The 25,632-nt window shown below is 45.6% G+C and overlaps 1 protein-coding gene across 1 annotated transcript in view; it reads left to right on the plus strand.

Moving 5' to 3' along the window:
• Positions 1-25,632, plus strand: part of ube3d (ubiquitin protein ligase E3D) — a 60,922-nt gene that overhangs the window by 14,418 nt on the left and 20,872 nt on the right. Inside the window, exons 4-8 of the mRNA XM_083643853.1 lie at positions 977-1,196; positions 4,314-4,386; positions 4,475-4,556; positions 11,474-11,582; positions 15,497-15,663. Of these exons, the coding sequence (XP_083499979.1) occupies positions 977-1,196; positions 4,314-4,386; positions 4,475-4,556; positions 11,474-11,582; positions 15,497-15,663 (651 nt within the window). The remainder of the gene's footprint in view (positions 1-976; positions 1,197-4,313; positions 4,387-4,474; positions 4,557-11,473; positions 11,583-15,496; positions 15,664-25,632) is intronic.

Raw genomic sequence — 25,632 nt, forward strand, 5'->3', positions numbered from 1 at the left:
CCCCCAGGGGATGGGTCAAATGCGGAGAACAAATTTCACACATTGTGTGACAATCAGTGGGACTTTACCTTTACCTTTACCTTAGATTCACCCAATGTAGGCATTCACCCAGTCTGACTGTTTTAGAGAGTTACAGATTGTGTGTAACCAGTGAGTTTGGCTCCATTCCACCCATTACAAAATAATGATTTTTCTTACCTGGAGGTGCTTGTGCAGCACAATGGTATCGTCCCTGTTGCCTTTAGCTTGCTCCTCCCTGCTGTCAGCAATGTGGCATGCAGGAAATTGTTCTCCCTGCAATAGCTGCATTACCAAGACTCTCCCCCTCTGGCTGTGTTTTTGAGCAATAACCCACTAGAAATTGCCTAAATCTTTTTTTTTTCATAAGTTAACGGGTGAAGTGAGGTTATAAGTGAGAAATTCAACAGCAGTGTGTGTTATGCTTTCTTTGTAGCTACTACAGTATTTGTTGATTTTACGGCTGCAATGAGGTAGAGGCTGAGTCGTTTTCAGTCTTCTTAATCTTTGAATAATGAAAATAATAATAATAATAATGATTAAGATAAAGAAAATGAAAATACACAAGAAAAGCCCCAAGGTTAAAAGTAGGCATAATCAAAAACCATGAAATATCTGTCTGCATATACACTACCGGTATACAAAGTGATAAAAAAAAAAAAAAAATGAGGTGAGATATCCCTTCAGTCTGTGGTGCTGTTTTATCTTTTTATCTTTTTTGTATGATGATGATTTTATTATTATCATTATCATTATCATTATTATGATTTCTCTTTTGTATTCTGATCTTCTCTGGACCTCGGGGAACTTGGTACTTATGCAAGATATCAGCACTCACTGCAGCGAGCCCCAATGAATACATTTTAAATTCACAAATATACCCACACTGAAGAAGTACAGAAATAATTATTTTCTTGCTACATCTTGTAATTGCCTTTTTTGTCCTCCTCTCCCTCAGAGTGTTTAAGCGAGTGCTTCCTCTCCCTAATGGCAACTGGAACTCCATAGTGGACGACTGGTGTTGCCACCCGGACCCGTTCGCTAACAAGTTGTTGCCTCGAGCGGAGGATTGTTTACTGGGTGACACCTTCCTGCTGCTGGCCAGAGACAATGGCTGTGAACACACACTCACTGTGGAAGTAAAACCCGCTGGGGCAGAAGATGGCCAGGACCCAAAGGTGAGGGACATTGCAAAGGAGACAACTAGTTAATTCGCTCATGTCGGGCCTTATCCTAGTCATATCCACGACTTCACATACAGTATGTGAGTCTCACATAATGTGAGTCTGTAACCATAATTGGACCTGTCCTATATGAAATGTACGTATGAAGGCAGTAAGCTGTCCATAGTTTGTGTGATTTCCCCCCCATTCCAAGAATCACAAAAATTAAAAGTAAGTCAGTGTTTTCCGTAAAGTCATTTTCTTGGCCTCTAGTATTTCAGGGTTCCCAGAACTTCCCACCGGTGATGGAATTTCTGGAATATCATTGAATTTTGAGGTGTGATTCAAACAGAAAGACAGAAAATTTGGTCAATTTTGCGGACATCAGGACTGGGCGATATGACGATATATTTCGTCTGGACGATAGAAAATGTATTTCGCTTCATATGATGCTCTATCGTTTATATCGTTGTGTTGCAAATCACACTCTTTACGGCAATATTGTCCGTCATTTGGACGACGCTGTGCTTTCATGATTCTGTTTTCTTTTTTATTCACGTCCACACACGCACCAGACTCTTATCAACAATGTTATGAGTGGCACAAATCAGCCGGTGAGTAGAAAGAGCAGGGAAAAGTTACCTCCACTCCAGTCTCACGTAGTCTACCCAGGCATTTGCGCTGTATTAAGTCTGCGTTTGATCCATATTTGCGTGTGTCCTCGTAACGTTAAACCTGGCAAAACATCTCCTCTCATCCTCTCAAGGAAATCCATTGAGGAGCCAATAACCAAACGTCTAGCTTCCTTGGGTGAGAGTTGTGTTGGATAGCCGGGAAATCCTGGAGTGGAGTATTTTTGCTGAGTGAACTGAACTGGTAACATGGATAGGATATCCCAAAGTGGGGCATTTTTGTTCCTTTATAAACAAACTGAGAGAACTGGACTGAACTATAAATAACTTATTCTACCCGTTTTGCTCTAATGTAATCTTTAAAAATTGAGCTGGTGGTGTGGTTCAGTTTGTCTTTCATTCTACTGCCTTGCAGCTAATTATACATTTGTTTGTGTTGTATAGAATAGCCATGCTTATCTGTATTCTGAATGCATGTATCCTTTGTGGGATTTGACATTGACAAAATGTTTACTGGTTTACCCGCTACATAAATAAATGGCCATATGGTCATTTTATATAAACTACAAATTTACAGAAAATATGCTATATCGTGATATATCGGGATATGAAATGACCTATATCGGGATATGAGATTTTGCTCATATTGCCCAGCCCTATCAGGAAATATGTAATTTTATAAATGGCCTATAATAATAATAATAAATCTCAAAGTGCTACAGAGTAAAAACAGAACCATATAAAATGCAACAAGGCAAGAACACTATAAAAGTCACACAGGACGGCCTGGTGTAGGCAAAGGCCTGATTAAAACATTGTAGACAATTGCTCGGAGTCCTCTCTGAACTTCCCTACAGCTGTGCAGCAGTCTCTGTCACAGGGGACAATTGTTGCCAACAAACTCATTCTGCAGAAATGGAAGTCCCCCACTCCACCCTGTTTTCAGTTGTGGTTGGCGGACATGATCTCCGTTATACGAATGGAGAGACTCAGGTTCTTGAGGACCAACTCACCTGGGAGATTTCAAACTATTTGGGACCCATTGCTGGCCTACCTTGACGAGGTTAGGGGTGATGGGTGACTCGCCCGGCCAGTCTTCCTCCCTCGTGTGGGATCCCACTCATTTATATATGTATATATATTTACAAGCATAATTTATATATATTTACAAGCTGTATGTAACTGGTGGCACTAGTGTATGTATGTTTTTTCTTTCTTTTCTTTTCTTTTACTGTATCTGAGTTTGTTTGTTTGTCTGTTTTTGGTTTGTTTTTCTGTGTTCTAAAAAAATTTAATTGCTAAATAAAATATATAAAAAATAAATAAAAAATTGTAGACAATGTCTATAAAACAATAAAAAAAGAAAAAGAAAAAAAAGACAACAATAAACAGTTAAAGCTCTGTTGAAGAGGAAGATTTTTAGCCCCTTTTTAAAGGGGCTAAAAACCTATATACACAAGCCTATATACTTTACAGGAATGTAGCACTATGTGACAGAAATGCAGCAGCAAACTGTATTTTCAACTTTGTTTCACACATTCATCACAATAGATTGGTGTTTGTCAGCTGGAATGGAAAGCAGACCCTAACGTTGCTTTAGTTGGATTAGTGTTTACTATTTTTTATTAACTTAATTAACTTTTTTTTTATTGTTTTAATGTGGACAAGGTGAGGCAGGTTTCACTGCAGTTCAAGTTCAAGGTTACTGTGACATCACGACCGCTTGTTTCATCCTCGTTAACATGATATCTCAGGAACGCCTTGACGGAATTTCATCTAATTTGCCTCAAACGTCCACTTGGACTCCAGGATGAACTGATTACATTTTGGTGCTCAAAGATCAAGGTCACCATTTTCAAGCTCCGTAATGATATATCTCAGTAACAGCTTGACGGAATTTCTTTCACATTTGGCTCAAATGTCCAAATCTGGACAGACATGGATGTCGACTGCTCAATTGTTCTAGTTTAAACTCTGAATCAAATGTTTTATGGTCACAATTCTGCAGCTGGACAGTTGGCTTAGTTGTAGGCTTAAAACTTTAGATAATGATATTTTTAAACGTGATGAGGAAAATTAATTGGAAATACTCTTCCAGACCTCTGCTGTATCACACACACACACACACACACACACACACACACACACACACACACACACACACACACACACACACACACACACACACATTCTTCAGAAGGCTGTGTGTCTGCATCACTGAAGTGAAGCTTGAGCACTCTGTAGAGTAGGATTGATCTCCCTATTCTTCTATTAGTCATTCTCTGCACAACTGACACTCTGCGTGACTGAGAGGCTGAGGGAAATGGAAAGAGAGAAAGATGAAAAGAGCTAGAGGACAAATGACAGTCTCGACCTGCTCTCTCTCTCTCTCTCCCCTCGTGTCTCCCACACGGTTGTAATTATTGATTTGTGGTTTTACAACAGCAAAATGAAAACATTGCGGTGTATGTTTCTTGGTTTGTGCCTGTGTCCTGTGTAGAAGCCATGCCGCAGACTAGCTCTTGTCTCCTGTGCGAGCTGCTTGTCGGTGCTAGGGGAGGCCATCGCACCAGGTACGCATTACGGTTATTGATGTTCTGTCATCACAGCTTCAGCAACTGTGCATATGAGGCTAAGGTCTCTGTCTATTTGACCTTCCAGAGAGCCTGAAACTGTACGTCACACAGGTAGTGGTGGAGCCCAGTGTGGGAGACAGGGAGGCAGACACTTCTCAGCCCAACAGGTGAGTGTTTTTCCATGCATCAGAAGGTGAAAATGAATGTTGAAAAGCTTGTTAACAAACAGCTAACTGATTACCTGGAAGTGTATGGTACACTATCTGGGATGCAGTCTTGTTTTCGTTCTGGGTACGGTTGTGTTACAGCTACTTTAAAGGTTCTCAATGATATCACATCTGCATTAGATGCTAAACAACACTTTGCTGCAATATTCATTTGTATATAATTTTTTTATTGTTTCCTTTTCAGACATCAGTTTAATGCCATAAGCAATTGGGTGTACAACCCCAAGCAAAAAAACAACACAACTGCAGGCGGGACAGAACCCAAAATGTTAGGGTTGTGCTACAACCCGGGTTTTACGAGTGAGAACGAGAGCTCTCACTCTAGTGCCATCTTCGCTGCGCACGCAGCCACTGGAAGAATATTATCTTTGCTCCAAAAATTATCTTTATATAAAACCAAACCACCTACCGACAGGTGGCGTGGTAACCCTGGAACTGAGGCGACCACCCACATTCCTTTCCCCGGGCTCGAACGGATGACCCGCGAGCCCGTCCAGCACCGTAACCAAGTCTGGGAAAGACGCACCGCGACGGCGGGTGCAACCTACGCGCTCCCTTCATGAAGCGCAAGACCAGAGGGAGCCCCCCCCACGGGCCTACCCTCAATTCCCATGTGGCAAGCAGAAATCGTGGCTATGTACACCTTAAGCGACTGCAGGGACTGGCCCGTGTCAAGAAGGCTCTGAAGCAAACCGAGAACTGGCCGCACACCACAATTCACTGGATCCACGCCTTTGTCCGTGCACCAACGTGTACTGAGAGCGGGTCGAAGCAGCCCTAGCACTCTGAATAGTGCACACCACATTATTGGGCAAGCCATGGGCTAGCAAATGGTCCCATTCAGTAGCCAGGCTGCTAGCGTCCACCTGCTGGGGGAGGGGTGGAGTACCTCCCCTTCCGCCTGGGATAGAAGATCCGCCCGCAATGGCAAAGCCCAGGGCGGTCCTTGCGCCAAGGAGATCAGGTCCGCAAACCATATCTGCTTGGGCCAAAAGGGGCCCAAGCAGGGCCACTAAAATAAGCTGTAGGCGCTGCTCCCTCACCCTGTCCAACACCTGTCGGATCAGGGGGATCGGGGAAAATGCATAGAGCCCATCCCGGGGCCACGCGTGCGCCAGTGCGTCATGACCCAGCGGGGGGCTGTCCTCTTGGATCGAGAACCACAGTGGGCAGTGCGTCGCGCACCGCGATGTGAAGAGATCGACGTGGGCGCGGGCAAACCTGGCCCAAATCTGTTCCACCACCTGAGGGTGGAGGTACCACTCCGTCTGACGGGGATTGCCCCGAGACAGCAGGTTGGCCCCGAAATTCAGCCGGCCTGGCACATGAACCGCCGACAACGAATGGAAACGGGCATACGCCCACAGGTGAATCTCCGCCGCTAACCGGTTCAGCGCCTCTGACCGCACACCGCCCTGCTTGTTCAGGTGTGCGATCGCAGCTGTATTGTCCGAGCGGATCAGAACATGACACCCATGTATGAGCCGCTGGAAGTGAACCAGAGCCAGGCGAATTGCCTCCAGCTCTAACACGTTTATGTGGCGAAGCTCCTGAGCTCTTGAAGGAAGTAGGCCGGCACACCGTTTTTTCGACTTTATTTGGTAAAGCTCCTGAGCTCCCCACCGGCCGTTCGGCGAAAAGCGCCCGCAAACCGCACCCCATGCCCAGAGGGAGGCGTCGGTGCGAATGACCAACCTGAGCAGGACAGGGCCCAACCGAGTGCCTCTCGAGAGGTAACGGGGGTCTGCCCATATGGCCAGCGCCCACCGGGCCAGACACGTCAGAGGAACCCTGCGATGACGGTCCCTGGCCGGGTCCAGGCGATGCCTGAGAAACCAGATCTGGAATGGGCGCATGTGTAGCCTCCCCAGCGGGAGCACATGCACCGCTGAGGCCATCAGCCCCAACATGACTGTGCACTGATGCACTGACACGGAGGGACACAGACTTAGTGTCTTTGCCATCCGCACTGTGCGAGCCTGACGCTCTGGTGAAAGACGGTGGGCTTGTCCTGGATGCTACCAACCGAGGCCAGGCCGTGGCCATGGACCAAGGCGAGCCTTGATGACGGGCATGAGACCCAGGGAGAGCTCCCGACCGAACTCGGGCCGTGGGCACAGAGGACAGTGGGCTTGTCCCTAAAGCTACAAGCCGAAGGCTGGCCCCGAGCCCAGACCTTGGCGAGCTGCCATCCCTGCTGGGTGCGTAGCGCCACCAAGGGGCGGACTGAGCAGGTCCCTGCTGAGCTCCGAGCCGAAGTTGGGCGCTGAGCTAAAACGATGGCGGGCTTATAGTCCCCCCCCCTCCCCCAAAGAAGGTGACTAAGACCGGGCCGGATTACCAGCCGCACCCGCACCCCCACGTCCACGCTGCTGGGGACGAGGGCCGTGCATCCTGGTCGGCCGTGGGACCCAGGACGGGCCCACTGCGGCTGGGTGGGGCGTAGCCATTGAGGGGGCACGACCCTGGGGGGGCCGCACCCGCTGGCGTGGGGCGGTTCGAGGAGCAGCCGGCCCCGGAGGGCGGCTCAACGAACGCTCTGCCCCCAGAAACCGGCGGCCGTCCCCTCGTTGCCGTCGTGGCATGAGGGACCTGACCGCAGCGGAGTCCCGTTGCTGCCTCTCCAGCTGCTGGGCCATGTTCTCCACTGATGGCCCGAAAAGGCCCTCAGGAGAAATCTTGGCCCCGAGCAGCCTCCTCTTCTCCGGCTCAGACAACTGCGTGAGGTTGAGCAAGAGGTGGCGGTACGTGAGAACAGAGAAGGCCATCACCTTACCACTGTTCTGAGCCAAGCAGTCCACCATACGGAGGGCGTAGTCCGTGGCCATCCGGAGCTCGGTGTACATCTCCGGGGATGGGTTACCCTGCAGCTCCCTCAGGAGGACGGCCTGGTAACCCTGTAGGATGGCCAGGTTATTTGCCATGGCGGCGGACTGACCCGCCGCCAAGTAAGACTTTTCGGCCAGCTTGGCCGTTAACTGGCACGCCTTTGAAGGCAGTGTCGGCTTGCTGGAGGTGGAGGCCAGATGAGACGCCACCACTTCCTCCAGGGGGGGGCATTCTGGAGAATGCCTGCCGTCCCTCGCCGTCTAGCGCAGACCACGGAGCCATGCGCGCGCAATGCGGCTTGGTCTCCTGTGGTCTCTCCCACCCTGTCTGCACGGCGCGGACCACGTCCTCACAGACAGGCAAGCGGCGCTGCGGGCGGGATGCCTGGCGTGCCTGAAAATGGCACCCCTGTAGCACTGAGGCAGGGGGCTGGGGTGGGTCGGCCCAAGCGATGGCCAGCTTAGCTGCGGCCCTGGACATCACCCCGCTAAACTGCTTCTGGTAGGGCTTGTTCGCTTCCGCACAAGCTTCCTCCTCTGCATTAGTAGTGACGGTGGTAGCACCGTCCCGGCCCTCTTCCCCGCCGGAAACCTCCTCCTGGGGGAAATCGGCTAGGGGGTCGTACCTGGGAAATTGAGGCATGGGCTCATTGCCCCACCTAAATTCAGACTGCTCGTCCCGGTCGGACTGGCCCTGAAGGCCCTGAGCAGCAGGGGCTTCACCCACGACAGGGTGGAGAGATTCAACGGACGCGCTCCTCTCGAGAGGCGTACCGCTGGGAGGAATGTCCTCCTCAACAAAGAGCTTAGCTCCATGACGCAGCACGGCTATCTTGAAAACAGCACAGATGCTGCAAGACCGAGGGTTCAAAAGCGCAGTGCAGCGTGCTCGTGACCAAGGCAGAACACGCACCTATCGTGCCGGTCAAAGTCGGCCAACGTAGCTTTGCACACGGCGCACCCCCTCGCTGACTCTCCCTTCTCCATGCTCATAGCATGAGAAAACAACAAGCTAAGTAGCAGCAAGCTCCCGCAGGCTGTACCAGGTTAGCAGGAGTACCGTAAGAAGCTAGGAAACTAGCGTGAAGAAGCTAGGCAGTAAGCCACCCGGAGGCTAGCGAACATGCACATGCAACGGTAACGAAAGCGGCTAATAGCCTGACCCGAAGGGAAGGCAGCACAAGTGTGAAAACCGAAGAAGCTAGGCAGTAAGCCACCCAGAGGCTAGCGAACATGCACGTGCCACGGTAACGAAGCGGCTAATAGCCTGACCCGTTAAGGGAAGGCGGCAACGCGACCTGCTAAGAGAACAAGCATGAAACCACTAGCACAGCTATCGTAAGCAAGAGAGACAAGCGCGAGCCAAGCTTACTAGTCACTCTAGGAATAAACTCCTCGGCCGAGGAGAAGCTAGTTGATGCTATTCGCACGGATGCAAGCTAGCTATCTAGTTAAGAACTGAGAGCGGCAACACACTCGAGTTCATACTCTCAAGCCCTTTTCCCACATGCGCTTTGTACCGCAAAATGACCGGAACGTGGTCTAATGCCTGCATGTGTGAAAGTCGTCGTGCCGTCATCGCGGAGATTTCACCAGTTTGGAGCCAGTCAGAAGAGCGGTATGCACGATAGCGGACTCAAGTATAGAACGGGTCCAGTCATTTCCCGCGACACTCTCATGGGCGAGGCGTACACATGTTGCTTAATGTTCCAGCGGGCATAATCTACCGGTAATCATTCGCGCACATTAAAGCAAACTGGCGAAATGATCTTGTGATAATAATGTGTGGGCGTGCTGATTTTCCCCTATCTCTGCTGCCTGCTCGCTCTCTGTGGCCACAGTCCTCCTCCTCCTTCAGTCACAGGCACAGCCCGACAGGGACACAGACGCTCTGCAGTGCCGCCCCGCCCCCCAACATACAGGCAATTTAGCTGCTAGATTCTCATATGCGAGAGGAGAGGTGTGAAGGGAAATGTCCGATATTGACTTACAGGTAATTTTCCGGTACGCATGTGGGAAAACGGCTTCAGATTCAAACGTTACTCCAGCCAGGGTGAACGTTTCTATGCAAGCTACACGGCGGTAGCCTAAGCAGAATGTGCTAACAACACAATAAAAGGCAAGGCGCCCTTAGCTTTTGATGAGCTCGTCCGTCGCCGCTGATGAAGAGATGCAGGAACGGGCCCCCGAAGCCTGAAGAATCTCGTCCACCGTACGCCTTGTTTAGTCGGGCAATAAGACGGAATTAGCTCGGCTAGAGAGCGCAAACGTTAAGTTAGCACACAGAGCTTTGAATAATACGTCCTCAGCAGGCTGGAAGAACGAAGGAGTGGCCTCCTGGAATCTGGCCGGACGTGACGTCGTCAAGGGGAAAGGAATGTGGGTGGCCGCCTCAGTTCCAGGGTTACCACGCCACCTGTCGGTAGGTGGTTCGGTTTTATATAAAGATCATTTTTGGAGCAAAAATAATATTCTTCCAGTCGCTGCGTGCGCAGCGCAGATGGCACTAGAGTGAGAGCTTGAGTTCGAAACGAAGTAAAACAAATAATCTTCAAATAAGTTGCATACAGTGTGACAGTGTCCAACAGTGTGAGTGTCAGTGTGCAGCAATATTCATTGACCTTGCCAAAGCTTTCGATACTGTTGATCATTCCATCCTTTAAATCATCACTCACTGGTTTTCACACTATCTTTCTCACCGAGTGCAACGCTTCTCTCTCTCACTCCCAGTAACCAAGGGCGTCACCCAAGGCTCCATACTTAGTCCCACACTGTTCTCCATATACCTCAATAACATACCTCAGGCTGCTGGTAAATCATTTATTCACCTATACGCTGATGACACATTTCTTTATGCTACCCCCCCCCCCAAAAAAAAAACTACTTGCAGCACTCCAGGATAGCTTTATCCACGTCCATCAGGCTTTTACCCACCTCAAACTGTCTCTTAACACCTCCAAGACAAAAGTTATGTGCTCTAGCCCTCAACATCACCACCAGAGAGGGAGCCTCCCTGGATCAGGTCACTGTCTATAAGTACTTGGGCATCATTCTGGCTAGACACCACACTTTCCTTTTCTCACCACATGTCAAAGCTGCAGTCTAAGGTCAAAGCCAAACTTGGGTTATTTTATAGAAATCACTTTGTTTTCACCTCTTCTGCCAAACTCACCCCTCATACAAATGACCATTGTCCCCGTTTTATTACGGTGACATCATTTACAGGTCTGCTTGCAAAGGCACTCGTTCCAAGCTTGACACTCTTTACCACTCTGCTATCCGGTTTGCCACCAATAAAATACTTTTTTGTATCCACTTCTGCCCCCCATAAATGGCTGATGAAATCCCTTGGATCGTATGCTTACCCCGGAAGAGGGCGTGACTTTGGCACTCTTATTACCCCACTTAATTGTTGATGGTTTCATTGGTTATCAATATAAAAAGGTGAGCGCTGTGATCAAATTGCTAAATAACCTGAAACATGGATCCATTCAGCTTTACTGTATGTGACCGAGAAAACCGTATGACTGAAAGATTAAGATGAAGCCCCATTCACTCTGAGAGCTAACTTCAACAAGATGTGGGAACCATTTCTTCAATATGTGAATGTGAATGTATCTGCCATCTGTATCTTCTATTTAGAGCTTTTAATTAATTAAGATATTCCTGCTCTGTGTGTGTGTGTGTGTGTGTGTGTGTGTGTGTGTGGGGGGGGTGATACTGTGAGAATTGACCCAAATGATACTGTAAGCCTGTTAAAGAAAGAAAGATGCTGAGCCCCTTTTGTATTGTTTTGTTTTGTTTTGGTATGTGTCATTTTGTTTCGTTGGGTTGCTGTTCTGCTTTGATTTATTGGTATATATGTCTGCAACCACATGTTTACTTGTAACAAAAGCTAATAAACATATAAAAAGAGATGAAGCCCCGTTCAGATGAAAACAGCATGGTTGGTGTTTTGTGGAGATGGCAGCATGATTTGCATACTGTACTTTCTTGCTTCATCAGTGAACATTGTCCCCTCTGTGACAGATCCCTTTTCCTGGAGAAGACCATAGCAGCCAGGCTGCTGGAGCTCTCCAACACCCTGAGCATCTTCCACTTCTCTGTTCAGTCCCCCGATGAAAAGGCCTTCTTACTGGTAATAACAATCCTCATTTACCTCAGTTCTTACTGGTAATTACAATCCTCATTTACCTCAGTTCTTGCTGCTAATAACAATCCTCATTTACCTCAGTTCTTACTGGTAATAACAATCCTCATTTACCTAAATTCTTACTGGTAATAATCCTCATTTACCTCAGTTCTTACTGGTAATGACAATCCTCAATTACCTCAGTTCTTACTGGTAATAACAATCCTCAATTACCTCAGTTCTTACTGGTAATAACAATCCTCATTTACCTCAGTTCTTACTGGTAATTACAATCCTCATTTACCTCAGTTCTTGCTGCTAATAACAATCCTCATTTACCTCAGTTCTTACTGGTAATAACAATCCTCATTTACCTAAATTCTTACTGGTAATAATCCTCATTTACCTCAGTTCTTACTGGTAATAACAATCCTCAATTACCTCAGTTCTTACTGGTAATAACAATCCTCAATTACCTCAGTTCTTACTGGTAATAACAATCCTCATTTACCTCAGTTCTTACTGGTAATAACAATCCTCAATTACCTCAGTTCTTACTGGTAATAACAATCCTCATTTACCTCAGTTCTTACTGGTAATAACAATCCTCATTTACCTCAGGCCGCCCAAGGTTTCTTCCAAGTTTTCCTACAAAGGTTTTTCTTGTTTGTTTGTTTTTCCCCTTGTGTGTATTAGGGTCTAAGGCCATGTTTAGACGACAATTGTCTGCTTAAAACGGCAAACTGTCATTGCGTTTTGTCGCCTTTGATTTTGTGTTTATACACAGCGTTTGTGATAACGATTTGCGTGCAGACTGCAGCCACAAAAAACTCAAGAGCAGCGTCAAGTGAGCCAGAATAACATCTAAACTTCTGGTCAAAACCTTCACAATAATGACAATTAAATAAACTAATAGCCTGCCTTATGGATGCATATTGCAACTTTTTTTGTGTGTGTTCCGAAATACACAGAACACGTCGAACACAGACAACCAAAAGTAAATTTTAACCCGTAGTGAGTCGACAGTTCAGTTTTTTTATTTACCCAGTTATAAATTACTGCTTTTATTTTCAAGGTAAAAATGCCTAACTTCCCGTATTTTGTCTATTTCTAATGGGATTGATTTAGCTTTATAGTATTACACTTTAAATGAATTTTCCACACGGTAGAGTGACACAGAAGTCACGAATGGTAATAAACTGCTCAAAATTGGTTGCATTACAGAATAAAATCCCAGTAAAGCCCCATAAAATGACCTGTTTTCTTTGGAGCACATTGGGACTTGAGGAAATCGGTGCATCTGGTGAGTTGAGCAATTATTTAATGCGGTACTGATTAATTAATATGCGTGATGTTAATAGCGGGCACTTAACACAGATTGTGTTTTTAGCAAATCGTTATCATGCTTGTTGAATGCCAATGTGATTCACTTGTGCCATAAGGCTGTATTGGGCTAGATGAATGCTGCCATTGTCTGTCATTGTCTTCCATGGTGAAGGTTGGCTGTGTCGTCATCTGAATTGCATTTTTCCACTTTACACTGCGACAGTAAGGGCGGTGTTATCAAAGAATTCCACTCTGGAACCAGTTTTCACTTTTTTGCGTTTTCAGGCCCCAAGAACACCGTTACTATGTAAAAGGAAGGCACTAACTCAAAAAACCTGACTTGACATGATCAGAACAGAAGGGGCCTTGGCATTTTGGTAAAAATAGACCCCTGATTTATTTGAGAAGTGGAAAAAGAGTGATACAGAACGTTCTTCAAGCAATAACGCCATAATGTACAGTGATTTTAGTGGAGCAAATTGGTGTTTTTGAGCACAGCGCCAAGCTCTTTTCTGAAATCAGCCACAAGACAAGCGGCTTATTGCGTTTATAAAACAGCAGTACCATTGCAATAAAATGAGAGCACAGATGTTCAATAAATCTTGCATTTTTAATCAAAAGTAAATTAATATAATCCACCAAGCTATGTAATTCTGCAACAGTAGCTGCACAAATTGGTAGCAAAAGTAGTTGAAGAAGTGACACAGACTTAGCAGCATGAGCTGTGATTTCCTAGTTGGCACAATTAAGCCAGTCAAAACTGAGATGAGAACTGTCTGTTTCATAATCTAGTATAATATATTTTTGTGCATCATCTAAATTCGGAGTGAGTGTGTGTGCATTTTGATTTGTGCATTTTTGAGTAAAAAAAGAAGAGCGATATACAGTAGGTGTCATTTATTTATTTCCCCCCCCCTATTAATTATTTTTCTTGGCAGGGTAGCAACACCTCTTAACTCAGATGTACACCATGACCATGAGACACGAAAACTCTATTGAAACCAATAATGATGAAATAATAATAATAATAGTAGTAATGATAATAACAATACAAACATTCATGCATTTTTTTTGTGGGGAATCCGATCAAAATGTCTCATTAGAATGAAGGGTTAAGGCATTGCCATAGACAACCAGTGTGGCATCAATACAGTAAATATGTAATCAGTTAAACGGCATCATGTCACAGGCAGGCAACACTGATTGGGCCATCCTGGATGGTTAATAAAACACTGATTAGTTAAAAAAGTAGAGTCCGCACACTGCATAGTAGACTTAACTCCCAGTTTATTTGTTGAGTATTATTGAAGTTTCGGTCATGGCGACCTTCATCAGAAACCTTCATCAGACACTGAGTGCGTTTACATGCACACCAATAAACTGTTTATTAGCGGATTTCTGAGTTACCTGATTATTCAAGTGGTCATGTAAACAGCATAAACCGATAAGCTTTATCCGTTTATGGTCATAAACGGGTTATGAATAAACCGATAAACACACCTAGGTTTTTGGCCAATAATCGGTCTTCTCTCTGCATGTATACAGCATAACCAGCTTTCTTTCGGGTTTATACATCTGCACATGTACACGTTGCGGGAGAGAAAGGCAGCTGGAGACGCGCGCTGCTCACTCACTCACTCACTGGCCCCTTTCTGCTTCTTCTCCCCGGCCATGGCGCACCACAGCCGGCTTGATGAGATGAAGGTGAGCAGCACGGAGCTCCTGCAACAGGCGTTTCCCGACCTGCTGCCTCCCCGTTGCTGCACTGCTATGTTGTAATGTGGATACAGGAGATGACGAATATTTGTCTCGAATTTGCGAATAGAACGACGCATTAATAAAACGCATTGGACTCAGTGTGCAAGCCGTGATCTGTGTGTGACGGGTTTTTTCAGATGACGGATTAAAAAGATTTATACGAACAAAACGTAGCCTACTCAGCTGGTCAAAACACAAGTTATCCGCCACTAAAGACCTTAATTATCTCAGTTTTCTGGCAGCTATTTAAATTCAGTTGGGTCAAGATCTGTATCGTTCATGTTATTTGACGTGCTTCAGTCGCCTGCCTGTCTCTGTGCGCTATGCTTGGTAAAGTTGGAAATACAGATTCACACTTCCAAAGCGACGCCTCCCGACAACGAGATACAAACTAATTTTCACCTAAACCATCCTCCGAGCCGGACGAAGAAGTAATGAAAATGTGATTTTGCATTTTGCAACTTCTTTTGTTGTTTTATTGCGGAATTACCGCTGCCTTCTGGAGAGAAATCCGACTAATTGACTGAATCATGTAAACCCGGATTTTTCCTATTGTCGGATTATTAAAGTGCATGTAAACGCAGAAATCAGATTATTGCCATAAACTGATTATTCTCAGTTATCCGTTTATTGTCTGCATGTAAACGCACTCACTGATTGGCCCATCCTGGATGCTTAATAAAAGGCCAATATTGACAGGATATCCCGGTTTAGTTGTACTGTACATGAGTATACAAAACACGTGCATGTGATAGAGGCTAGGCTCGTCGGCCCACATGACGACGTGTGTGTGTGTCTCTCTCAAGTGTTGAATGACCTGTCTGCTCCCGCTGCAGCTCTGGCTGCTGAACAGTGACTCCATCGTAGCGTCGGTCCCGGAGATGTGTGTCAGGGGTGAGAGGTCTGTCAGCCCCCCCGCGCTTCACAACCCATCACCCAGAGCTGCCAGAACCCTGAAACTCCTCTACATCGCCTGCTCTGATAGAGGCATCCTGCAGAGAGAGTAAGCAAGGAAACTTACCCACATCCTCCACCCCCCACCCCCCCATTCCTATCTTTGTTTTCTCCCCTAATCTTATCCTTTCATCTTTCCAACGCTCGCTCTCAATCGCCACCTGTCTCGGCTCACAGCGAAGGATGAGAGACTACTTTTGTCAGCGAACAGATTTCAAGTCTTAATAGGATGCTTTGTGCTAAGGTTGCCCGATTAGACTTCATTGTGTTTGTTATTTTGCAAATCAGCCCGCCTTCAAAGGTGTTCATCGTCTAAAAAGTTGTCAGCTGTGTACGCTTCGCGCGTTCACTGGGACGGAGAGGAGATGTTGTTTTGACTGGAGCGCATCTCTATGTACCTTGCTGTGATGCATTTCAAAGGTGTGGGCGGATGTGTTGCAATGTGTTTTGCCATGTTCTGTACAGCAGCACCCCATGGAGGAGCCTTCCACCCTCATTATTTTCAACTGAATCAGCAATCTGCAGTTTCTCCACCTCCTCTCCTTCCCCGCAGGGAGAACAGAGAAGTTTTGTTGTTTGCTTGTTCTGACAAGCCCGCTTGACTGACGAGAGATGGGGGTAATTAGACAAAATTCACATGAAAGGAGAAGGCCTATCTTCTCAGTCAGAGCAGTAAGTGCATCGCTTAATGACATGATATAAACTGTATGAGCCGAGTGATGCAGGGGAAATTGTTGATGCATGGTGGGTGCCGAGAGAGCCTATGGAGAGACACTGTCAGGGTAAAACAAGCTTTGACTACAGCAACACTATTCTAAAGCCTGAATAAGCATTACCACCAGTGTTCGGTAACGAGTAGTGTAAGGCACTACTGTTCCTAAGTGCAGTAATCACATTACAGTTACTAATCAAACACTTCACTCGTTACTTGCGTACTAGCAAGACAAGTATAGAGAGAAAAGATCTCCGTTTTAATAGCAGATTCTATGCCTCAACAGACGGGGTCACTTAACTGCACACCAGACTCACCCATGGTGCCAACATTTCAACTTTGTATTAGCATGCAGAACAGCGCTATTACACATAACTTTGCAGATAACTAACATCATGCATATAGAACAAGAAGTCATTTTAACCTCCAAAACACATTGACAAACAATTGACAAAAAAATCTACAAACAAAACACACTACCCCAGGGCATGCTGGGAACTCCGTCCACTTTCCTCTTCCACAGGTTCAATTTCCCAGAAAGCTTTGAGGGGGCATAACTTTTTACACTCTGTTTTACAATTAGATCAGGCTAAAAGGTGTTAGATAGGAATTAGGGTTGGCATGATGGACGATGGCATCGACCATCATGATGGGCCGACCCCCCATCGACCTCTGAGCCTTCTACATCGGATCATCGTAATTAAAGGTCCCATTCCGTGCAAAAGCTGTTTTTACTTCTAAATGCATATATGCTGTTGTCATCCCTCCCTGTAATGAGTGCTCAGAACCTCAGAACTGTCAGTGTTGGATTTCTCCCTATCCAGCTCTCTCCTGCTGTCTCCTTCAAGCCACGCCCCCTTACACTCTGTTCTCCCAGAGGGGTAGGTGTTACGTCACAACGCGACTTTAGCATACTGCGCGCGATCTCTCTCACACAAACTATCTGCGCCATTTTGTCTATTGTTTGCCATAGCAAGCTGTTTCAGCGTGAGATTCATCATGACCTGTTGGTCTGTGCTAACCATTTCAGCCCAGAATGTTTTAACAATCTGGGGCAGTACAATCAAGGTTTAGCCACAAAATTAACACTTCTAGCTGGAGCGACGCCAACTGTACGTGATCCAGCAACTGCGGAGGTGCATTCGGTAAGTCTAGGCATTTTGAGATGTCCTGTTTAGCGTAGCAACCGTTAAGTTAGCGATAGCTCGTTGCTAACGTTAGTTGTGGACACAACCTAGCGTGCTGGTCCACGGACGCTAATCTGATTGGCCGCTGGGAGCCTGGGGCAGGCTCTCCCCCAGCGGCCAATGGGAACTGTTAGTTCTGAATATATTATAGAAACAGACCATTCCTGGGAAGCGACGAGATAAGGAAGTGAGAACAGCATCAGTAACGAACGGGTTTGCTATATTTTCGACAAATTAATCCAGAATCATGTTTTATGGACCAGAGACACACGTTTTTAACACATTCACTGCCAACAGTTTTTTCAATACAGTAGGTAGCTTCTGCCACGGGTTTTTTTGAGGATTCTGGCTCATCTTTCAAGAGCAGAGGATTATTTTCTGCTAGGACTTTGTGAACACAAAATATCTCAAAAGAACTAATAGAATGTGTGCTTTCTCTGTCTAAAAGAGTTAGTTTTTATCATGTTCTGTTATGTAGGTATTAGCAGTTGAATACAGCATGGTTTCAGCGTCTGAGAAGGAAAGCTGAGAAAAATGCATTTTTGTGAAATTCGATAGAACAGGCAGAACAGTCACTTTAACCATTTATTTTTGGCATCAGTGAGACATCAGACATCTAAACAATATACGGTAGTTCTGAACAGTAATTTCCTCCATAACAGCACCCCCACCCCCCTCTCCTTCAAACTCCTCCCTCCGTGGGTGTGTCTCTGGTGGCTTTGCAGCGTGTGTCACAGGCGAGTCTCTGCTGCCTGTCTGTGCTGCCTGGCTGCTGGCGGCCGCTCGTCGGGCGAGTCTGGATCGGCTCGTTCGTTTGTTGTGAGCTGGGATGAAGCTGCGTGCGATTCTGGGCTTTCTGCTGTGTGTTTCAAAGTGTGTTGCACCCAGAGTCTATTTTTGGAATCCCCCACCGTTGTGCGCCAGCTCCCAGCGCCAGCGCGAAAGCGTTTTCGCCAAACCATTTTCATGAGAATGGATTCCTCACGCTTTTTCCTGCTGTTTTTGCTCGGCTTTCTCTAGTCTGGAGAGCACTGTCGCCACTTAGTGGGTCGGTAAAATAGGTTATACTAGGGGTGTCACAATATATCGTCCCACGAAATTTCGCGATAGTAAAACGTCACGATATGTATCGTTGAGATGAAATCTCATATCGTGAATTTTTTTTTTTTTTTTTTTTTTTTTTTTTTTTTTTTCAAAAGTAGACAAAGAAACGTCTTTGTTTGTTGAAGTTCAATGTGTGGAAATTAGTTCAGTTGAACAAGTCTCTGAAGAGACACATGAGAAGTTATACAGGAGAGAAACCATTCAATTGAGTTTCTGGCAAAACTGTTTACTTGACAGGAAAAACTGAAGATGCATAAAAAATAGACTAAGAAAAGTCTTGTTGTTTGAGTTTGAAGAAAAACTGAAGATGCATAATGAGAATTTATACTGCTGAGAAACCTTTTAGTTCAAAGTAAATCTAAGTGACAGTGTAACTCATTCTATTTCAAGATAAGCCTTATCTCCAATCTCATGTTTTTTCTAGTTGTTATTGTAATAACAATTTCCCACAACAGCATGTTTTGTATTTGTGCATTTCAAATAAAATACTACTTTTCCAGTCATATATTGTCGTTATTCAAGTTTAAAAAAATATTGTTAAAATCGTATCGTATCGTATCGTTATCGTGTACCCAGTATCGTGATACGTATCGTATCGTGAACTGAGTGTATCGTGACACCCCTAGGTTATACACATTCAATAGCTCCCATATTTTTATAGGAGATGTAAAAGGGTTTGATCCACGTCCCACCGTTTTTTTTGTACGAGTTAACTCGTCCACGGCAGTCAACCGTTTTTTTTTTTTTCAGGAATTAACTCGTCGACGGCAGTGAACGTGTTAAGAGGTTACAGCTGCACGAATTGGGACCTTTAATTATCTGTCCGAATTACATTTTTGCCGTTTTAATAATAAAAAATACCAAGTCCACTTACCGTGACGCGTGGGGGACGCGCTGGCGGCATTAAACGAGCGCACCCAGTTCAGACTCAGAGAAGCCTCCCCTCCCCCTCCTCCGCTCTAGTGCTTCTCGGCACTGGGTGCACTTGTTTAATGTCGCCGGGGCGTCCCCCATGCACGAGAAGTCAGTTCTTTTGTTGTGAAAACTTTTAAGACAAAGAAGAAACTTCACGTTCTTTCCTGTTTTCAACCCAAAGTGAGTACAAGTCTTCAACTGGGAATTTAACTCGCCTGTTTCCAAAGTGAAAGTTGAAGTTGCTCCATTACATACGATACAGCACTACCAGCAATATTGAACGGCGCAAAACAAATAACGTTAACGTTACAGATCCTGACCAACAACGTGTGTGTGTGTGTGTGTGTGTGTGTGTGTGTGTGTGCATGCGTTGAATTGAACTAGCTGGCAGAAAACTGACAGAATTACTGGCGGATATAACGTTAGATTCGCGTGGGCTTTTGAACCTAATGAGAGAGAGTTGAGAGAGAAATACAGCAGCAGCAGCTACTGCTAGCTGTTACAGCAGTAGCTGCTGCTACTGCTTGAGTCGCCTGGCTCTGTGCAGTAGTAGCCTGGCTCTGTGCAGTAGTAGCCTGGCTCTGTGCAGTAGTAGCCTGGCTCTGTGCAGTAGTAGCCTGGCTCTGTGCAGGAGTAGCCTGGCTCTGTGCAGGAGTAGCCTGGCTCTGTGCAGTAGTAGCCTGCCTGTCGGTCTCATGAAGAGCTCAGCTGTCCTGCTGTTAACGTGCATTGCAGCGGCAGATGGCATAATGACGATGCCATCATCAATCACGATGTTTGACTGTGTGTAGTGTCTAGCCTACATAATAAGGGACTACTTTATGTTGTATAGTAACATCCTGTTGCATGCGCAATGAGGGGCGGATTGATCTCTCTCTCTGCCTGTTCACCCTGAGTATCGACCATTAAGACATCGTTAAACTGAGTGCCCTTCTCAAGTCTTTTGATTAATGTTAGTTGTGTAGTTAGGCCACATATACAACAATTGGCGACGAGAATTAAGGACCTACGTCGGGAGATTCTGATCGCTGTGTTTTTTTTGTCCTGGGAGACTTGGAACAGCAGATGAAGAGGAGCGACACACACCTCTACACGGAAGTGCGCTCGTTACACTGACACAAAGGGACGTGAGCATTGAGCTACATGAGTCAAGTCATAACAAAGATGGCGATGATCGGGACCATTACAGCATTTGATGGTGGTATTGAAGACTGGGCAACTTACATTGAAAGAGTGGAGTTGTATTGTGTTGCTAATGATGTTGAGGATAAGAAGAAAGCCAGTGTCTTGCTGAGTGTTATGGGAGCAAAAACATACGGACTGCTACGGAGTTTATTAACCCCTGAAAAGCCAGCTAGCAAGACTTTCAAGCAAATAGTAGACACTCTCCAACATCATCTACACCCCAGACCACTAGTGATTGCTGAAAGATTTAAATTTCACAAACGGAATCAGAGCAAAGATGAAAGCATCTCTGAATATTGTGCTGAATTGCGCAAATTGTCAGAGCATTGCCAATTTGGAGCTGGTCTGTCAGACGCCTTGAGGGACAGGCTAGTGTGTGGCATGCACTGTGAAACCACACAGAGGAAGCTCCTTTGTGAAAAAGACCTGACATTAGAAAAGGCTCTGAACATTGCAATATCAACAGAAACAGCAGCACGGGGTGCTTCAGAGATCCAACAAAAATCTCTGGAATATGCTACAAATAAAATGTCACTGAAAAGAGATGAAGGAAAGAAATGTTACCGTTGTGGTAACATGTCACATCACCCTGATGACTGTTGGTTTAAAGACAAAGAATGCAGAAACTGTGGCAAACAGGGCCACATTGGAAGAGTGTGCAGAGCCGGTAAGCAACAGAAAGGTGAAAAAGATACAGACAAACAGAAAAAGGACAAAATACAGAAAAACAAGAAACAACCGAAAGGAAAATACAGCAGTGTACACAAAATGAAAGAAAGCAGTTCTGATGAGGATGATGATGAGGACTCGGACAAAAGTGAATTGTCTTGTCTGGAACTGCACAGTGTAAAAGAGACAGATGATCGCAGAGCAATATGGATCACTCCACAAGTGGCAGGCATAAGACTAAAAATGGAGCTGGACACAGGCTCAGCCTTAACAGTGATCTCTGCACATGACTACGGTACAAACAACTGTTTTCACACATACCTCTGAAAAGAACTAAACTACTACTGAGGACCTACACAGGACAGAGAGTGCGTCCCAAAGGTCAAATTAAGGTGACGGTGACTTACAAAGACGAAACAAAGCAATTGAACCTCTATGTGCTGAAAAATGGAGGACCACCGTTGCTGGGGCGTGAGTGGCTCAGAAAAATCCACTTGGATTGGCACACCATCAAGACGCTGTTTGTGTCAACAAAGGAGGACGGCGAGGCCAGACCTGAGAGACTGTCAAAAATACTTGCTAGTGCTGAGGAAGTGTTCATGAAAGGAATAGGAACACTTAAGGGCATAAAGGCAAATATTATACTTGAAAAAGATGCACGTCCAAAATTTCACAAAGCCAGGCCAGTGCCTTATGCAATTCGTCCCATAGTAGAAGCAGAACTGAAAAATCTGGAGCAGATGGGGGTCCTGTCAAAGGTGGATTGGAGTGAATGGGCCACACCCATCGTCCCAGTGATGAAGAAAACCTCCAGCACAAAAGCAGGAAAACCCAACAAGGTGCGCATATGTGGAGACTTTAAAGTGACTGTCAACCCAGTTCTCCACACAGTACAGTACCCTCTACCTCGCATTGAGGACATCTTTGCTTCCCTGTCAGGAGGGGAACGCTTCACAAAAATCAATCTGGCTCAGGCTTATCTCCAAATGGAAATGGATGAAGCATCCAAGAAATACCTGACGATAAATACACACCAAGGACTTTACCAGTACAACAGGTTGGTGTTTGGAATAGCGTCAGCTCCTGCAATCTGGCAAAGAGCAATGGACCAGGGGATTCCAGGGACTCAGTGTTACCTCGATGACATCATTGTCACCGGCAAAGATGACAACGAACATCTTTCTAACCTTGAACAAGTGTTCACCAGGTTGCGAGAATATGGGCTCAGAGCTAACCAACAGAAATGTGAGTTCTTTAAAAACGAAATCTCATACTGTGGACATGTGATCAACAAAGATGGCTTACACATGTCTCAAGACAAGATAGACGCAGTGCTTAAGGCACCACCACCTGAAAATGTGCCTCAGTTGAAGGCATATCTTGGATTGGTGAACTATTACCACAAGTTCTTGCCTAACCTGTCAACAGTCCTTCACCCACTACATGAGCTGCAAAGGACAGGGACAGAATGGGAGTGGACGGAGAGCTGCGAGACAGCATTTCAAGAAAGTAAAAGGCTCATAACTTCAGAAGAAGTGCTCACACACTTTGACCCATCTTTACCAATCCGATTGGCATGTGATGCCTCACCCCATGGAATTGGAGCGGTGTTATCACACAAATTTCCAGATGGCTCAGAAAGACCAATAGCTTTCGCCTCACGAACACTGGCTCCAGCTGAACGCAACTATGCACAGATTGACAGAGAGGCCCTAAGCCTCGTGTGGGGGGTCAAGAAATTCAATCACTACCTATATGGTCAAAAATTCACATTGTTGTGGAGGGGGGAGAAAACACGAAAGATCTACAGGTGCAGCTCAAAGAATTAGAATATCGTGAAAAAGATTAATTACACATAGAGTGAAATATTTCAAGCCTTTATTTCTTGTAATTTTGATGATTATCGCCTACATATAATGAAAACCCTAAATCAGTGTCTCAGAAAATTAGAATATTACATCAATAAATCAATAAAAAAAATAAAAGTTCATTTCCATGCACTCAATACTTGGTTGGGCCTCCTTTTGCATGAATGACTGCATCAATGCGGCGTGGCATGGAGGCGATCAGCCTGTGGCACTGCTGAGGTGTGATGGAAGCTCAGGTTGCTTTGATAGATCAGCCTGTGGCACTGCTGAGGTGTGATGGAAGCTCAGGTTGCTTTGATAGATCAGCCTGTGGCACTGCTGAGGTGTGATGGAAGCTCAGGTTGCTTTGATAGATCAGCCTGTGGCACTGCTGAGGTGTGATGGAAGCTCAGGTTGCTTTGATAGATCAGCCTGTGGCACTGCTGAGGTGTGATGGAAGCCCAGGTTGCTTTGATAGATCAGCCTGTGGCACTGCTGAGGTGTGATGGAAGCCCAGGTTGCTTTGACAGCGGCCTTCAGGTCATCTGCATTGTTGGGTCTGGTGTCTTTCATCTTCCTCTTGACAATACCCCATAGATTCTCGATGGGGTTCAGGTCAGGCGAGTTTGCTGGCCAATCAAGCACAGTAATACCATGGTCATTGAACCAGCTTTTGGTACTTTTGGCAGTGTGGGCAGGTGCCAAGTCCTGCTGGAAAATGAAATCAGCATCTCCATAAAGCTTGTCAGCAGAAGGAAGCATGAAGTGCTCTAAAATGTCCTGGTAGATGGCTGCGTTGACTGTGGACTTCAGAAAACACAGTGGACCAACACCAGCAGATGACATGGCACCCCAAATCATCACTGACTGTGGAAACTTCACACTGGACTTCAAGCAACGTGGATTGTGTGCCTCATCACTCTTCCTCCAGACTCTGGGACTTTGATTTCCAAATGAAATGCAAAATTTACTTTAATCTGAAAAGAGGACTTTGGACCACTGAGCAACAGTCCAGTTCTTTTTCTCCTTAGCCCAGGTAAGACGCTTCTGACGTTGTCTCTGGTTCAGGAGTGGCTTGACACGAGGAATGCGACATTTGTAGCCCATGTCCTGGATTGGTCTGTGCGTAGTGGCTCTTGATGCGCTGACTCCAGTCTCAGTCCACTCCTTGTGATGCTCCCCCACATTCTTGAATGGATTTTGCTTGACGATCCTCTCAAGGCTGTGGTTATCCCTGTTACTTGTGCACCTTTTCCTACCACACTTTTTCCTTCCACTCAACTTTCTATGAATATGCTTGGATACAGCACTCTGTGAACAACCAGCTTCTTTAGCAATGACCTTTTGTGGCTTACCCTCCTTGTGGAGGGTGTCAATGACTGTCTTCTGGACAACTGTCAAGTCAGCAGTCTTCCCCATGATTGTGTAGCCTACTGAACCAGACTGACCATTTAAAGGGTCACGAAACCTTTGCAGGTGGTTTGAGTAAATTAGCTGATTAGGGTGTGACACCATGAGTTTCCAATTTTTAACTTTTTCACACTTTTTCACAATATGCTACTTTTCTGAGACACTGATTTAGGGTTTTCATTATATGTAGGCCATAATCATCAAAATTACAAGAAATAAAGGCTTGAAATATTTCACTCTGTGTAATTAATCTGTATAATATATGAGTTTCACTTTCTGAAATGAGTGACAAAAAATATAGCACTTTTTCACGATATTCTAATTCTTTGAGCTGCACCTGTATATTACATTAGACATGAAGTTACTCTTGGAAAGCTGGAGGGAAAAAGAAGCAGAGGCAGACAGAGTAAAGATGATGGATGGACTAACATCATGGCTGGAAACAGAAGACAGTGGATACAGTTTGGAGGGCCAGAGACTGTGATGGATGGAGAGACGTGATCGCCCACGGCGCTGAGCGGCACGTCACTTGATTGATCAATATTCACCATTGTAAACAGGCTAGACATGAGTCTTGGTTGTAGTTTTTCCACATTTGAGTGATTAGCGTTTGAATTTAGCATAGCCTACTTGAGCTAGGGGGGTTTGATGGACATCCTGCAAAGTGAAATGCAGAAGATGTTTCTCTCACTTGTTTCCCCTACACAGCTTTACCATTCCCCCTTCATCACTCATCTCTGACCTTTTTAAATTAAATGTGATGCCAGCCAGGGGGACTGGATTCCCTGGGTGAAGGCCATCCCAGTTGTGATACTGTTAGAGTTGACTTCACCTGGAAGTTGTAGCATGTGCTGTTAAATCTGGCATAAATTGGCTAGGGAATCAGCGAGCCGATGCCTAGGTGGATTATGCCTGTTGATAATGGCAATGACTTGATGAGTTGATTGAAGGTTGCAGCTACCATCACAGTCCAGTAGAGTGGGATCACA

The sequence above is a fragment of the Poromitra crassiceps genome (genome assembly GCF_964638095.1).
Source record: "Poromitra crassiceps genome assembly, chromosome: 1".
Classification (NCBI taxonomy): Eukaryota; Metazoa; Chordata; class Actinopteri; order Beryciformes; family Melamphaidae; genus Poromitra; species Poromitra crassiceps.